Genomic DNA, 17,477 nt, shown 5'->3' with positions numbered 1-17,477 from the left:
GGGTTCTTATGAATAATTACACACAGAATATTCCTGCAGGGGAGAAAATATCCAGACGGTTCAGTTTCAGTGGATTTCCGCCTGCGGAGATATATGTTTGACTCTGTCATGTTATGTTGAAATTCTTTGATCGCCGTCATTGTGCATAATGCAGCCAATTCAACTGTTATCAGGCCATTAAATAGGCATTATCAGTCACTATAAGCACCACAGACGTAGGTCAATAGGAGCCTACTACACCTACTATGTTGTAAGAGTGAAACTTAAAAGCAACACGTTCTAACATGTAAAACTGAATGAAACGTCACGTTTTGAACACAAACAAAAAGGCTTGTTTAGGTTTAGGCAATGAAATTACAACTTCTTCAGGTTTAGGCAACAAAACTACAATTTCTTTAGGTTTAGACAATAAAACTACAACTTCTTTAGGTTTAGGCAACAAAACTACAACTTCTTTAGGTTTAGGCAACAAAACTACAATTTCTTTAGGTTTAGGCAACAAAACTACAACTTCTTTATGTTTAGGCAACAAAATACAACTTCTTTAGGTTTAGGCAACAAAACTACAACTTCTTTAGGTTTAGGCAACAAAACTACAACTTATTTATGTTTAGGCAACAAAATACAACTTCTTTAGGTTTAGGCAACAAACTACAACTTCTTTATTCATTGGAGAAACCAGCAAGAGTACACTAGATTTAAAAAAAATTATCCAACCGAACAATCCAGCCCAGTGTTGCCAACTCTTTTCCAATGAAAGTAGCTAGCAGCATTAGCTCCACAAAAAAAAACTGACACAGTAAAAATGTTACAGTGAAAAATAAATGTGTGAACAGACGATTCGCCAAGACTTTTTATTTTAATCCATTTCTGAATGTGACTGATTGAAATCAGGAGATGTTTTAATATACAGTATTTATTGCAGGAAGTTTTTCTTTTTATTGTGATTGATGATGAAGTCTTTGCTACAAATCAATACACCAAACTGCCCTGGCATCTTTTAAGTTTTTTGATTTCCTGACTTGACAACTTGTGTTCTGTCAGTTTAAGAGACGTGTCCAGGAATCCACTCAGATCCTGAGAGAGTTGGAGATTTCTCTGAGGACCAATTACATCGGGTGAGTCTCACTGCAATCCTCACAGACTCGGAGTTCAAAACACAGTTAAAGGAAACAACCTGAGTTTAGTTTAACACACAAAGTAAAAGTTGAGCCAATACATCTTGACAGAAGCTTAAAATAAAACTTTCTAGCATGGGAGACACTGAAGTAGATTTTAATTATAAGGATTTTTGTCTGCGTGTGAAAACAATAAATAAAAGTGTCAAGTTCATTTAACCCTTTAAAAACGATTGTTGTTTTATCCTGTTTAAATTGGTCTAAAATAAAAACTATAATAGCTAGAGCATTCATTCTTTTTACAGCAGAAAGCTAAGGCTTCCGTCTTTTATATAAAATATGTTGTTCATGTTTCTACATTTAGAAATATTTGGGTTCAATACGTTTTGTGTGTTCATTTAGTAACGTCTAATGAAAAAACATCTAACATTTTCGTATTTTTTTTATAGTTGAGTCATAAATGACACAATGTCAATACTTTTATCATTATATTATTATAGTTTATTGACTTATGCTTACCATACACTAGGAGACTTTGAAAAGACTTGGTACCCCGTTTGCTGCTTCCTGTTTGGTGCTGGAGAGAGCGCTCCTATTGGTTGTTGACAATGTTCGCGTCACTGAACTTAGGATAAACTTGTTTGATTTTATCGGAACTTCAAGACGAGAAAAAGACTTAAGACAGCTCGGATTGAGTTTTATAACCACCTTACACTAAACGATGGAGATCACGGGAGAGCAAAGCTCTTGTGATTTTTATTCCGATATTGGAAACATGTCTGCGACAGTGAAATCATTTAAAATGTTGTTTGGTGTAAAGTTGGCTTAACATAACCTTTTAGCTTAGCTTGTCCAGATTTGTGGATATGAAGCAAGAAATGACATCACAACAAGCACAAACACCAATGTAGGCACTGGCGAACCATTTCTATTGCAGAGTCCAAAGGGTTAAAACCCTTTAAAGAGCTTCATGGATACATTAGTTTTGCCTTGCAATTATTTTTTTCACACATTAAATAAAAATGTAACATGAAAAGTAGCTGATATTTGTGTCTGAAAGCTCGTGTTTTTCATTTAGTTTGTCATTTTGAAATCTTAAAATGTGAGTGTTTGTGTCGGTTGAAATGTATTTTCTCATTGCAGTTGGGCTCAGGAGTTCCTAAACGAGGAGAACCAAGGCTTAGATGTTCTTGTGGACTATCTGTCCTTTGCCCACAGTGCTGTCACGTAGGTATCAGCTTGACTCACCGTTATCTGTTCCTGGAACAGTCACGTCTCAGCTATGTTCGCCTCTAATCTCCTTCACAGAGCCACAACTATATCAAACCATCTCATGAAAACCACCTCAGGCTACATTTATATGAGCTCTGGTTTCTGTGACTCCTCACAGGTATGACGTGGACACTTTGGACAACGGCACGCTGCCCACGGACAAAAGCAAAACTGTGGACAAGTCAGTGGAAGATCTGAGCAGAAGTGCCAGCAACTCACCTACTCACAGTGCCTCCAAGGCCAGCAAGGCCTTCACAGTCAGGTACGGTCGGTGTGGGCCGGTGGTGGTGAGAGTCACGTTTGATGGGTTCATGTGAGGCTGGAGTTGATGTCCCAGCTGAGTTTACGTCCACTAATACTCTAATCTACGTACACAAGGGGCGTTTTAGCACCGGTGTAAAGTGGGTACTTTTGGCGCCCTTACTCTGATCACACCCATCTTCAAACTCACTCACACTCCTGTAAAGTGTCGTGACTGCATCTTGCACAGTTATGATGCTATCTCGTTGACAAAATCTGTCCACAGACAGACAGAATAAAAAATAAATAAAAAACATAAATACAAAATTACATTAAAAATTAATTAATTGTGGAATGGATATTTTTGTGCGACTGCTGTCGGTTGGTAATATAAGTTAAATGTTTTTCTTTCTTTTTATTTATTTATTTATTTATTTATTTGTTTGTTTATTTATTTATTTGTTTGTTTATTTATTTAATTTTCCCTTCCTTCCTGGTATCGTCATGTTATGTGTGTGCACAGAAAAAAGCAAAAACATGTAATTAATTAAAAGACTAAATTAAAAGTAAATAAATACATTTAAAAAAAAATAAAAGTAAATAAATAAATAATACAGAAATAAAAATAAATTAATTAATAAAATAAAATAAAAACACCTCGCAAAGTATTCAAAACCTTTTGTGTGGTAGTTGCCGCTACAGTAGGTTTCTCCAGGACCACATTATGACACAGAAGGTGAAGACAATACCAACGTCACTGTCTCGGCTGGTAAATATATGAACAGGGATGTCCACATAGTTTTGGAATTACAGTGTAGCTAAAAAAACAGAGGAGGTTATTCTAGGAAAAGAGTAGTTACCGGCCACGACAGCGACGCTGGTGTTGTTTCACTTTGTGAGTCTGTGAGTGTGTCATCATCTACCACGGAGGAGGTTTAGAGTACGTTGTCAGGTGTACCACCTAGATATAGACAGATTTTGTCACCACGATAGCGTCACAACTGTGCAAGATGCATTCACCAAACTTTACAGGTGTGTAGTTGAGATCAACATTAAGGTTGAGTTTGAAGATGGGTGTGGTCAGAGCAAGGCGGCCGGATGTAGGGGGATGAGAAGGAGAAGGGTTTATACACTTTATACGGCATCACAGCTGGTGGGATCACATCATAAGATGGGCTGTAATTATAGTCTGTGAACCTTTTAAAAAGTAAATCTAATCTAATTTAGTGCAACGTATGACATACAGTATGTTAACCTACGTATGTACACATACTGTATCCACTGTAAACACAGAATGATGTGCACACACACACACACACACACACACACACACACACACACACACACACACACACAGAAATCCTTCATCTGCTGCTCAGATTAAAGTCAGTGAACACAAACACTCGTCCCGATCTCCCTCGACAGATGACACACTTATAGAGTGGCTGTTTGCATAATTATGTCACACATACACACACACACACACACACACTCACACAAATACACGTCATGTGATCAAACAAATTAAAATATATAACTGTACGTGTAGCATTTATTTAAGTAGGTTGAATTAATCTTTATTTGTAAGTTCTGAAAATAAAATGAAAAATATATATATATTTTTACAGCACATTGAGATTTAATTTTCTTTTTATTGGTCACTTTAGTCTTTATTTCCTCTATACCGTACGTACACAAATAAAACACAGATATATCAACAAAACTTACAACAGCTAGGATGAGGATACAGTTTACAATTAATGATGCCGTATACAGTTTACTATTAACTATTAATATTTACTAGTAACTATTTTCTAATTAAACATTTTCTAATAACTTACATTATTGTCAAAAAAATTATATTATATATATTTATATAATTATATATATATATTTATATATATTATTATATTATTATATAATATTATATATTTATATAATATTTCCTGTACTATGTCTAACCCAAGATTTAATTTCCAAGGGTGTATTATTTATTTTATTATGGAATTTAAAAATACAATGCAATATATCAAGATACTAAAAAATAATAATACACATTAGATAATCTAATAAAAAAACAAAAATATAACCGAATATATTCTAAATAATATAAATATAATTAACAAATAATAGGACATAAAAAAATGAACACCAATAAGTAAATAATTAATTACATTTTAATGTAATTATTACATTTATAATTAAACAATAAGAAATTGTAAGATTTATATTTAAGATTGATAATATTGACACAGTTTTGTTGATTTATTGTTGTCGTATCACGTCAGCTTATCTTGTTTTCAGAGGTTTGATGTCTGAATGTTTTGTTTTGCAGATCTGTTTTAACTTCAGTCAGAAAATAATTGATCAATAACAATAATTGCACAGGGAATGACGTAACGCGACCACACACACTTCTGATCTGAGGCGACTGCATTCTTGTCATGCTATTGTGGCCTCTTGTTCCGACTGTATGTGTGTTTATTTATGACTTGTTTAAGTATGAATGTGAGAAATGTCTGAGCGACACTCAAACCTGTCATTAGACGTAGTGGGAGTTTCCAGTTTGACTCATTTTGATCTACAACCTGTGTCTTTTATCTCATTGTCATCTGTGAAGTGATGACTGATATATGGATTATGTTTGTCGTACGATGTAAGCACATACAATCATCACATCTGCCGTGTTGCTACAGACAGTTTGACATAAAAAGATCACGTGTGAGTGAACTACGTGGTTACATATTTTAGTGTAGGCGTAGAGTCGTAACAGCGGCGTCTCTCACCTGCAGATTCAACTCTCTCCAAAACAGGAAAGCCCTGAGAAGCTCTCGGGTCGTGAGCCAGACAGACGACGTTCATCTCTGCATCATGTGTTTACGTGCCATCATGAACTATCAGGTATTCAAAAACACCTGCTCAGTTTAAAAGAAGAAATCTTGACAGATGTCATGTCATGTTATGATTGACAGAAACAGTATGGAAGCCCATTTATGCCAGGAAAAGAAAAAAATGGATGAAAAAAATAGATATAAAGTCAAAATTTAGACTTTTAGACACAATTTTGACTTTCTTTATCATGATTAAGATGTTAAGATATACTGTGTCAAGCAAAACTGAAGTTAAGTAAGAAAAAAAAGAAAGAAAAAAAAGTGAATTCCAAGTCAAGATTATGATTTTACGTTAAAAAAATTAACACCAATAAATAACAAGTAAATTATTAATTACATTTTAATGTAATTATTACATTTATAATTAAACAATAAGAAATTGTAATATGACTTTGTGTGTGTTGTCAGTCTGGGTTCAACCTGGTGATGAAGCATCCCTGCTGTGTCAACGAGATCACGCTCAGCCTCAACAACAGGAACCCGAGGTACCGAACACACACTGTCTAAACTTTAATATGAATGTGTTTCCTGTGAGTCGACTTTGATATCAGGACTTAACTCGATGTGTTGAGGAGAGTTGGGGTCGGACTGGAACACATACACATAAATACAATATATACAAGGAATACCCAAGATACCAAGACTAAACGAATCTAAAAACTGTGTTTGTCAGGACCAAGGCGCTGGTGCTGGAGCTGCTGGCGGCCGTGTGTTTGGTGAGAGGAGGCCATGACATCATCCTCTCCGCCTTCGACAACTTCAAAGAGGTATTAAAACTTCTACTAAACTACATTCAGACGTGTTGATCTGAAACAATTACAGAAATGGTGTTTACACCTGTGAGATGAGATACTGTTCGTTTTCATCCTGCTGGTCTAACTAGTCACAAGCAACAGTTTTAACTCACACATACAGTATAAGGAATTAATGATACCAGAGTTTCAACACTTATTTGGATACCTTACTTTGAGAAATAGAACCATGTTTTCTTCAGAACTTAAGTGGCTGTAATCAATATGATTGATTATTCACTCATTTCTTTAACGCATTAACTCAACCTGTGATTTTTAAGTTGTAGTGGGCTCAGTTTTAACGCTACAGTGAAGATGCTGGTATCATATGAAACTAGAAAACCTAAAGAATCCATCGGTACCAGCCATGTCATACTAGCTTGTCAGGAAGGAGGTTAAATAACACCATTTTCAAAGGAGTCCCTTGACCTCCAGATATGTGAATGCGTGAGGGTTTTTGTCAAAAAGAAATTAGAAAAATGTCCCAAAAAAGTCAGAAAATTGTCTGAAAAATGTCTGAAAATGTCCCAAAAAATCCGGAAAAAAAATCCCCAAAATGTAAAAAAATAAAATAAAAAAAATGTTTGAAAATGTCCAAAAAATATCCAGAAAAAAGTCTGAAAATGTTAATAAAATTTTTTAAAAAAGTCTGAAAAATGTCTGAAAATGTCCAAAAAATATCCGAAAAAAAGTCAAAAGAATGTAAAAAAGAAAAATAAAATGTTTAAAAATGTCCGAAAAAAGTCTGAAAAATTTCAAAAAGAATGTAAATGGGTTCTATGGGTACCCACGAGTCTCCCCTTTACAGACATGCCCACTTTATGATAATCACATGCAGTTTGGGGGCAAGTCATAGTCAAGTCAGCACACTGACACACTGACAGCTGTTGTTGCAATATCTGTCAGTGTTTTGTGTTGTTAATTGATTTACAATAATAAATATATACATACATTTGCATAAAGCAAAATTGTTGTCCACTCCCATGTTGATAAGATTATTAAATACTTGATAAATCTCCATTTAAGGTCAATTTTGAACAGAAAAAAAAATTTGCAAATAAATTTGTGATTAATCACGATTCAATATTTCAATTGATTGACAATATTTGTATAGTAAAAATGCATGAAATGACAATATGACAACATTGACTATGTTTACATGCACAACATATTGCCCTTATTCCATAAAAGACAATGTTCCTACTAAGCTGTTTGCATGACTAATGAAAATTAATATTCCCGTTTACATGCAGCCTTACAAACATCAGATTAACGTAAAGCGTCCCCATGGCGCTGTTGCAATATTTGCGCATATCCAATGTGGATGAGGAAATAAGCAACTATTTGCTAATGAGTTCAAACGTCTTATTACGTAACTGAGGAATGTTATAAAATAAATGTGTAAAATTGGCAATTTTTTAAAAATCAAAATCAGGAAGTATGGAAGTAAGAATGACGATTAAATAAATAAACTAAATTCTGGATCTTATTTGTTGTAGTTGGTGACACATTTCAGTCGATACCCAAAAAAACTGTTGAGGTTTTTCAAATCATTTTGATATCCAGCTCTTACAAGGAACTCATCAATTAGTCCGATCTGAGATTTGAAGAACAGTTTTTATGTTATTGATTGGTTTGAAAATGATAAGAGCAGGTTGTGTTCCTCACATCCTCACATATATTATCTCTTCATCCTATAGGTTCACTATTTCCACGATGACCTATATCACCAGCGAGAGCAGGGATGACTCAACGCACATTCAGACATTATTTTAAACCGGTCTTAAGCTTAACATAGAAGTGGTATTAGTGTCACAGCGCCCACATACCAGTCGATCTTTAATGCACAGAAAAGCAGGTTAAGGGGAACCCCCGACCCACCTGCCCCCCCCAAACCCGTCAGCTGCTCCGTCCAGTTGTCCCGCCGCCAGACGAAACTGACTGAAGAGGCGTAAATATGTCAAACACTTGTTGCGTCCTCTAACCTCTCCTTGGCCCTCTCCAGTCTCTGCCTGAGAAAGCAGCAACTGTTGCCAGCAGATCGCCTCCCGCGGCTACAACAACAGACAGAACGGAGTATATAAACCTGAACTAGGAGCGTCTATTATTAGTAGATGTCAGGGATGTTAGAAAGCTGCCCTGCAACAAGCTCTACAGCAGGAATTTAAACGTCTGCTCTTGGATCCAGATCTTGTAATTTCCGTGCAATAGCCCAGAGCTGCCAGCATCAGCTGCCTTTTTAATTTCAGACACACTTAAAGCAGCAGTTTAATTAGATTGGATGGCTGCTATAGAGCTCTTTCACTTCACTCACTGTTATTTGAATTTAAGTGTGTGTAATTCTTAGTCAGATCGTTCATCCAGAGGGAGTACGTAAGACGGAAACAAATTGATTTTAATTTGCTGAATTGAATATAAACTCTGTTGAGGATATTTCCTGGTTTTATCATCCTTTAAGCGGCTGTAACCAGACGCAGATGCATCGCTTATGGTCCGTGTCCACAGCCTCTGTCCTTTCCACGCTTCCCATTCATTGTCTTTGTAAGCAGACGTGCAATGCATTCTGGTGGCGTAGCGGCGGGATTTGAGAGACGGGGCGTCATGTTGGCCGCTCCTCATTTGCATAACGTTGAGGGATAGGCTACTTTATGCAAAACACGTGCGTCTAACGCGACTCGCCGCCTCTGGAAACTTTTAAACTAAACATTGTCGATCTAAAATAAAGACAGATTCAGCAACATGCACGAGCCCCGCCGCATCGTAACTACTTCACCGCCACAGAGCGGAGAGAGGACCTCAACTCAACAACGCTGCCTCAGCCCTGCAGTGCTACTGCAGGGCTGAGCTTTCTCTTCCATTCTCCAGGAAACGTGCGGCGGCGACGCGCTTTGAGTTCAGGCTGGTGCACGCCAAGTGCAGAGTACGAGCAGGGAGGCAGGGAGGCATCTGATTGGTTCTTTCCAAGCGGACCTCGAGGCAGTGATTGGTAGACGTTTTTACAGGATTACAGCAGCTACAGATGACGGCTCTTTTCTGGTCCTTTTTCAGAGCTCATCAGTAATGGATCGCTGTCGGGGTGTAAAGACCATTTCAACCAATAGAACAAATAGTGAATACTGGAGAACATCGTCAACCCTGCCTTTAAATACTTGCAAAGTGGGGAGTATTTTCTCATTTTAAGAACTTGAGTGCATCATGAACATAAAAGTTTCATTTTGACAATAAATATCGTCATATTTCCCAGCCCTACATGGGATTTATTGTTTTGTTTTTTGCTTTTTTTACCGCGGTATCAAAGCATTTCACTGGAACTGGTATCGACTACTAGATTTCCCTAGTTCATAATGAAGGATACATGTCACCCAGTGAGACACTGAAGCTCATTGATGTGTTTTAATGGAGGAAGAGGAGATATATCAGGCTGTGATACACACACAGTACTTGTTAGTAGAAACATTCACTGTTGGTTTTGTCTAAAGAATACCACCAAACTCATCCTTTAATAAAGAAAACTAAAAGTAAGAAAATGAGGCGACAAGTCGTCACCTCGCCTGGTTGATTAGTGCGGCATCAGTTACCACAGCGGTGACTCGAGTATCACAGAGAGCGGCGCTTGTTTTGGTGCCGCAGCAACGCCGCCGTGTGTGTGTGGGCGAGAGCCGGCGGGAGGAAGATGGAGGCAGCGATAGATTGGTCGTAGAGTAGAGGCAGGCGGGCGCTGAGCCAGGAGCTGGCTTATGTGTCCCTCAGTAGCAGAACGTGGGCTTTGTTTTGGGTTGTGCAGGCTGTCAGGTTGGCGTGCTGCATTATTTAACGGACATGAGTGGGCAAAAAGAAGAAAAGGGGTAGGAGGCGGAGTAGAAGGCCGCAAAGACGAGGAGAGGCAGGGAGAATCTGCTGAGCTGTTAGTTAACAAAACACAATTATCATTTAGCCACATTGTTCTCTGCTTTTATTAAACACATGATGCTGAAGCCGGTTGATGTCGAGGGTTTAACTGCAGAACGGAGAGAGCACACTCGACTGTGTGTCACATAGCAATTATCCTGCAGCACTGGGTTTATTATAACCATTATTCCTGTTTGTCCCTGAACTGGACTGAACCTGAAACTAGACTCACAACAGCCAAATGATCCTCCTCTACCGTTTAATTAGATAGATAGATAGATAGATAGATAGATAGATAGAGAGATAGATAGATAGATAGATAGATAGATAGATAGAGAGATAGATAGATAGATAGATAGATAGATATAGAGAGATAGATAGATAGATAGATAGATAGATAGATAGATAGATAGATAGATAGATAGATAGATAGATAGATAGAGAGAGAGAGAGAGAGAGAGAGAGAGAGATAGATAGATAGATAGATAGATAGAGAGAGAGAGAGAGAGAGAGAGAGAGAGAGATAGATAGATGCATTGCTGTAATCTAGTTTTGGACTTGTTATTGTGAGCACACTGCCCCCATGTGTGTACATAAGGAGAAGGCATAATACAAGTTGTATTTATCTAATCCATCATCACAAGCAAGTCTCAAAGGATTTCACCCAGATTTAACGCATTAACAATTAATCACAAAACACAACAGGAAGAAAATAAGATCATTAATAATAATCCTCTTCTTCAGTCTGCCTGCTGTGATCTGACATTAACTCCTTTTGCTGTGTTTTCAGGTGTGTGGAGAGAAGAGTCGGTTTGAGAAGCTCATGGAGTATTTCGGCCACGAGGAGAGCAACATCGACTTCATGGTAAAGCTGGAGAGCAATAAGAATCTCATCCAATAAGACTGCATGTGATTTAATGTGAAGTAATACTACTGTATATGCAAAGAGAGGAGTTTAATAGTGTCATAATGATGCTGGTAATCACCAGTTAAAGGAGTTTACTAGACCTCTGTGGCCCGCTCCTCATCTCTGCTTCAGGCTACTGTCGGTTGCATTGTGGGTAATGTAGGCACCAGGTTTTGACGAGGAAGAAGAGTGTGTGGGTTCTCTGGTTCTGCTGCATCCATTTTGATGCTTTTTTTCTCTAAACTGTAAATCGATGTTATACGTATGGATGGATTAATGAACGGGCCTGCTGGGCACAGGCCCAGCGGTCCAAAGTGCCAGAGCCCCCCCTAGCCTTCACCTATGAAATGTCACACAAAGAGACACGTACCAAGCAGGAAGAGAATCAAAGTGACCACAAAGACACTTAAACAACTACAAAGAGACACTAAATACTACAAAGAGACACAAATGACTACAAAGAGACACAAAATTACCACAAAGACACTTAAAACAACTACAAAGAGACACTAAAACTACAAAGAGACACTAAATACTACAAAGAGACACTAAATACTACAAAGAGACAAAACAACTACAAAGAGACACACAACAACTACAGAGACACAAACAGACTGCATGTAAACATCAACTCCGTCTTTCCTCGGTCTGTCCACCAGGTGGCCTGTATGCAGTTCATCAACATCGTGGTCCATTCAGTGGAAAACATGAACTTCAGGGTTCACCTCCAGTACGAGTTCACCCGTCACGGGCTGGACGACTACCTCGAGGCAAGTTTGACCTTTGACCCTTTTAAATGACAACCTTGGAATGTTGACATTTTGTTTATCGTGCAGTTTAAACTCAGAAGAATCCAGTATACACATGTTGATTATTGTTTAAATGTCCCGTGTTTGTGTGCAGAGGTTAAAGTTCACGGAGAGCGACCGACTGCTGGTGCAGATTCAGGCCTATCTGGACAACGTGTTCGATGTGGGAGCTCTGCTGGAGGACGCAGAGACCAAGAACGCTCTGCTGGAGCACATGGAGGAGCTGCAGGAGCACAACACACAGGTAGATACACCACAAACACACACACACACAGCATGAATGAAGATAATGATAATGTATACATTTATTATCACAGTTGAGCTCCAGGCTTGAGGAGAGTGAGAGGGAGGCCGTGGAGAAAGTGTCAGAAATGGAGAAGAAGCTCATTCAGACCACAAAAGAAGTGGAGCTCCTGAAGGTACAGCAAACCGTTCTCCTCTTTATACTTTATTTTCTTTAAGGTTAAATGTATGTGGAGGAGAAACGAAGGTGAACAGTATTAATGTTTCTGATAGTGTGAGTATTGTATTACTGCATATTGTAGGAGAGTCTTCGTGAGTCCTGCTCCCAGGTGACCCTCCTGCAGCAGCGAGAACGAGAGAGAGAGCTGGAACGTGAGCGGGAGAGAGAGAGAGAGCGAGACAAGGATCGGTCCACCGAGGCCCTGAGGGAGCTGGAGGTCAAAGTTCAGGCTCTGGTGGAGCAGGGCCTGGTGCGGATGGAGCGCTCCACCTCTGGACACCTGGACGTCCAGGTGGTCCCCGTCATCCAGCACGTGATGGAGAAAGGTCAGAGCTTTTGATCTTATCACAAAGTTTCCAATAATTATTCTAAAACTTTGTCTGTTTTTTTCTATAATCGGAACCAAATGACGTCGTTCTTTCAAGGAAATAATTAGGAAGTTATGGGAAAATAACGGGCCCATAAAGCATTATCTTGAGGTTTTCTGACTGTATTTTATAAATGTACAGAGACGAGAGATAAACAATAACAGTGTTGTTGGTCTCCTGACAGCTAAAGAGGAATCAGATTCAGGTAAAGACCACGACGCCTCCCCCCCCTCCTCAGACCCTCAGCCTCCCGTCTCTGACAGTCCTCTGCAGTCGGCGACAGTACAAGCTCCTCCTCCACCACCTCCTCCTCCTCCTCCTCCACCTCCAGCCTCAACTGGAACTCCTCCTCCTCCTCCACCTCCTCCACCACCACCAGCGGCTCTACCACCCCTGCTGCCTCCTGGAGGTGGTACGACCCAGCCATCAGGGGAAGTGACTGATGGGAGCTCAGGTGAGTCCACAATCGGAGCAGGGGGGAGTGAGCAGGCTAAGGAAGCAGCCATTTATTTTGGCTACTTTTATATTATGTTTATGTAAAATAAATTAATATATACATAAATGAGTCGATAAATAAATATGCCATTAAATGTAGCAAAAATATAAAAAATAAATATAGCCATTAATTACTTGATAAAAATATAATTTCTGTTTTAATTTGCTTCTTTATTTATTTATTTTCATATTAATTACCTTATTTATTTACTCTTATGTTTAATTTTCCCTTTTATTTATTTATGTATTTATTTTTAGTAAATTTGAATTTATATAATTATTTTGCATTTATTTTTTATTTATTCATTTATTTTTGGACATATATTTTATTTATTTATTTTCATATTAATTACCTTATTTATTTACTCTTATGTTTAATTTTCCCTTTAATTTATTTCTGTATTTATTTTTTGTAAATTTTAAATTTATATATTTATTTTGCATTTAATTTTTAAATTTTAAATTTATATTTTATTTATTTATTTCTTATTTTTTATTTTTTATATATTTTTAAATGTACATATTTATTTATGTATTTATGCATTTTTTTTATTTTTTATTTCTGCACGATTTTCCCTTTGCAATTCCCCTTTATTTATTTCCCCAAACGTATTTATTTCTGTTTTCTTTTCTTTATACATTTCTTTATGTATTTGTATTGAATGTTTTTAATTCTTTCTTCCAGGTTATAAAAAGAGGAAGCCAATTCAAACCAAATACCGCCTGCCGCTGTTGAACTGGCAGGCCCTCAAATCCAACCAGGTGGCAGGAACCATTTTCAACGAGCTGGACGACGAGCACGTCTTAGAGGTTTGACCACTTCATGTTCCGTCTTTGTCCCGGTGTTTCCACTACTACGTACTGAACACACTAAACTTCTTATATATCCAGTTTGTTCCTCACAGTCAAGTCATTCTCTAAATGTATTTATATATTTATTTTCTTTTTATTATGTTCGTTAGTTTTTGTTAATTAAAACAGTTAATACACAAAAAATAATAATATTCAGAATAAGTAATATTCAGAGAAATAAACTCTGATTAAAGTGGTACATTTCCTTCTTGTTAATCTTTCTTAGGAGCTCAACATGGCGACTTTCGAGGAGCAGTTCAAGACGAAGGCCCAGTCTACCACTGTAGAGCTGGGGACCCTGAAGATGAAACTGGCCCACAAGACCCCCAGTAAAGTGTCTCTAATGGAGCCCAACAGGGCCAAAAACCTGGCCATCACGCTGCGCAAGGAAGGAATGGCTGCATCGGATATCTGCTGTGCGATTGAGACGTATGTTACCTAAATAATGTGACTATAAAACAGCATCATACTGGTTTTATTACTATTATCAGTTGCATCCCTGCCGTCCCTCCACAGGTACAACCAGAGAGCTCTGAGCCTGGACTTCCTGGAGCTCCTGGAGCGTTTCATCCCCACCGAGTACGAAATGAAGCTCATCCACAACTATGAGTGTGAGGGCAGGCCCCTGGACGAGCTCAGCGAGGAGGACCGCTTCATGGTGCGCTTCAGCAAGATCCCGCGGCTTTCCCAGCGCATCAGCACCCTCACCTTCCTGGGCAATTTCCCCGAGAGCGTCCAGCTAATACAGCCGGTGAGTTCACAAAGTCCCACGATAATAGATTGATTGAGGGAAAATATAACTCCCATTACTTATTATTGAGAACATAAGTTTTAGACAGGAACGTTTTTATTTATTCTTTATTTGGATCCCCATTAGCTTCCACAAAGTGGTCGCTTGTCTTCCTCCCAACAATTAAAATAACCGGTCTTATATATAAATAAAAATATATATATATAAATAAATATATATATATATATATATATATATTTATTTATTTATATACTGTATATATTGTTTTTATTTATATATATATTGTTTTTATTTATATATATATATTTTTATTTATATATATATATATATATATATATTTTTTTTTATATATATATATAATATATATATATTATATATATAGGTTGTTGTATATATTTGGTTGACAGATAAATAATAATTTCAACTCTTTCTGGCAGCAACTGGACGCCATCATCGCCGCCTCGATGTCGATTAAATCCTCCAGCAAGCTGAAGAAGATCCTCGAGGTAAGAACAGAACAAAGTTAATGATAAGTAATGTTTTACATTTCTGACTGCACCTCATGTGACTCTGACTCTTCAATACGTCTCTGTGGGATATGGAGTCGTTTGTTACAGTTGCATGTTAATTGCAAATAACTCTTTTACCAGGAATTGATTTTATATTATTGTTAAGAGGTCAGTTTAGTAATAATTGCATTCAATTTCAAGTTCCTGCATTCATTCTTTTATTTTGTGCCTTTTTTTGATATTCATTGATTTAAAACTATGTATTGTTTTAACAGTGATAAACATGAAAGTACAAGATCAGTTCCTGTCTAAATAATATCTGTTATTGTTGCTCATGTATAGGACGACGCGGTGGTGTAATAATGTTCGCTGCAAACCTAAATTACAAACATTTTGTCTCATAAAAGATACATGTATGCACATTTATATTTCTTGGTTGTTAAAACATGCAAATGCAAATATTAATGTTCTCACCGAAAAGAAAATGTTTTATTTGTTGGGTGGTTTAGATTAGACTGAAGACCATTTATGATTTATTGCTGATGATTTAAAGGCTACACTTTTGGTAAAATGTCCCTCCTTTCTAGTGACTTTCTCTGGTTGAATAGTTTGAAAATTCTATGTGCACGACGCAAACAATTTCTACTTCTTATTCCTCGTCATTGTTTCTGACTCTGTTTCTGATGTAAAGATCATTTTAGCGTTTGGAAACTACATGAACAGCAGCAAGCGAGGGGCGGCGTACGGCTTCCGCCTGCAGAGTTTAGATCTGGTGAGTCAAAAGTCTGTTAAACTCTAATAATCGTCTCTAGTAATTTAAGAATCTTTTGAACAACTGATAATTATTGTTTTCTGCTCACTATCTAAAGCTGTTGGACACCAAATCTACAGACCGAAAGCAGACGTTGCTGCACTTCATCGTCAGCATCATCCAGGAGAAATACCCCGAGGTCCGGTCCTTCTACGCCGAGCTGCACTTCCTGGACAAGGCGGCGCTGGGTGAGCATGTGAATAGAGGCCAGATTGGACTTCGCCCTTTCTCTGTAGATTTAGCAACAAATTTAGACCATCGGGGAAATTGGCTGAGAAAATTGCAATCTGGCATCTCTAAAGACAGAAGACAGAACGTAACACATATATTTCATTCCTTTAAATGATTTTTAACAAAATATTCTTTTAGTTGAAACTGAATCTGTGGTCGTAAATTCAATCCCACACTAATCCCACTTGTGCAGATATGAATGTGTCATGTTAATGAGGAGTAATGACAGTAGGAAGACGACTTTATTCATAATGTTTCCTTTGTGCAGGTTATCTCTCCTCTCACCCCGACACCACAGTGTGACCCTCTTACATCAGCCTGAATACCATATAATCTAATTACCGTCCTATCGGCTCTGATAAGGATGTGAAACTGAACTCACGCTCTTTGTCTCTTGTAGTTTCTCTGGATAGCATCCTGCAGGATGTGCGTGCTCTGGAGAGAGGCATGGAGGTGACCAGGAGGGAGTTCTCCGTAGAGAAAGACAATCCTGTGCTGCAGACGTTCCTCAGCAGCAACACGGAGCTGCTCCACTCGCTCATAGCGGACGGAAAAACCGCCCAGGTCAGCTTTAATTACCCTGAAATACACCTTTATCACATGTTACAGGTTATGTTTGACTTCAAGAAGTCTATTTCTAGTATTCACACCCATTTTATTTGAGCTGTATTGGAGCTAAAGATTGCTTGTTTTGTCTCTGTGTTCCAGGACGTGTACGACTCTGCTGTGGAGTACTTTGGAGAAAACTCTAAAACGATTCCGCCCTCTGTGTTCTTCCCTGTTTTTGTCAGGTTCATCAAAGCGTACAAGGTCAGATAACACTCATCTTATTGATTCCTGGCATGAATGAACCGAGCTGCTTCACTGATAATGAAAATCAGCTATTACTGTAAACGTACAGCCCAATCAGTGAGCTACTGTCACGCTTATTATTTAACCTTCAGATGCAGATTAGTAGATAACAGAGCCGTCAAAGTTAACGCGTTAACACAACTTGTGATTTTTACTTAGCCTCTTAAAAGGCTCAGGTTTAAAGCTAGAATGAAGATACTGGTATCATATGAAACTAGAAAAAGCTAAA

The 17,477-nt window shown here is 37.9% G+C and overlaps 1 protein-coding gene across 7 annotated transcripts in view; it reads left to right on the top strand.

Moving 5' to 3' along the window:
* The window catches only part of fmnl1b (formin-like 1b), a 65,766-nt gene that overhangs the window by 44,503 nt on the left and 3,786 nt on the right, over positions 1–17,477 (top strand). For 5 of the 7 annotated variants that reach the window (XM_074618912.1, XM_074618911.1, XM_074618916.1 and 2 more), the window contains 20 exons: positions 1,045–1,118; positions 2,262–2,345; positions 2,509–2,652; positions 5,423–5,531; positions 5,930–6,006; positions 6,195–6,288; positions 10,991–11,065; positions 11,767–11,877; positions 12,011–12,160; positions 12,234–12,335; positions 12,462–12,705; positions 12,932–13,201; positions 13,928–14,052; positions 14,321–14,523; positions 14,611–14,845; positions 15,283–15,351; positions 16,046–16,126; positions 16,224–16,353; positions 16,797–16,960; positions 17,105–17,206. In XM_074618912.1, coding sequence (XP_074475013.1) covers positions 1,045–1,118; positions 2,262–2,345; positions 2,509–2,652; positions 5,423–5,531; positions 5,930–6,006; positions 6,195–6,288; positions 10,991–11,065; positions 11,767–11,877; positions 12,011–12,160; positions 12,234–12,335; positions 12,462–12,705; positions 12,932–13,201; positions 13,928–14,052; positions 14,321–14,523; positions 14,611–14,845; positions 15,283–15,351; positions 16,046–16,126; positions 16,224–16,353; positions 16,797–16,960; positions 17,105–17,206 — 2,643 coding nt within the window. The remainder of the gene's footprint in view (positions 1–1,044; positions 1,119–2,261; positions 2,346–2,508; positions 2,653–5,422; positions 5,532–5,929; positions 6,007–6,194; positions 6,289–10,990; positions 11,066–11,766; positions 11,878–12,010; positions 12,161–12,233; positions 12,336–12,461; positions 12,706–12,931; positions 13,202–13,927; positions 14,053–14,320; positions 14,524–14,610; positions 14,846–15,282; positions 15,352–16,045; positions 16,127–16,223; positions 16,354–16,796; positions 16,961–17,104; positions 17,207–17,477) is intronic. The other 2 variants (XM_074618914.1, XM_074618915.1) reach the window with 1 other exon arrangement.

Source organism: Sebastes fasciatus, chromosome 20 (assembly GCF_043250625.1).
Source record: "Sebastes fasciatus isolate fSebFas1 chromosome 20, fSebFas1.pri, whole genome shotgun sequence".
NCBI classification, from domain to species: Eukaryota; Metazoa; Chordata; class Actinopteri; order Perciformes; family Sebastidae; genus Sebastes; species Sebastes fasciatus.
The sequence above is the reverse complement of the archived record's forward strand: the minus strand, read 5'-3'. Positions and strand labels throughout refer to the sequence as shown.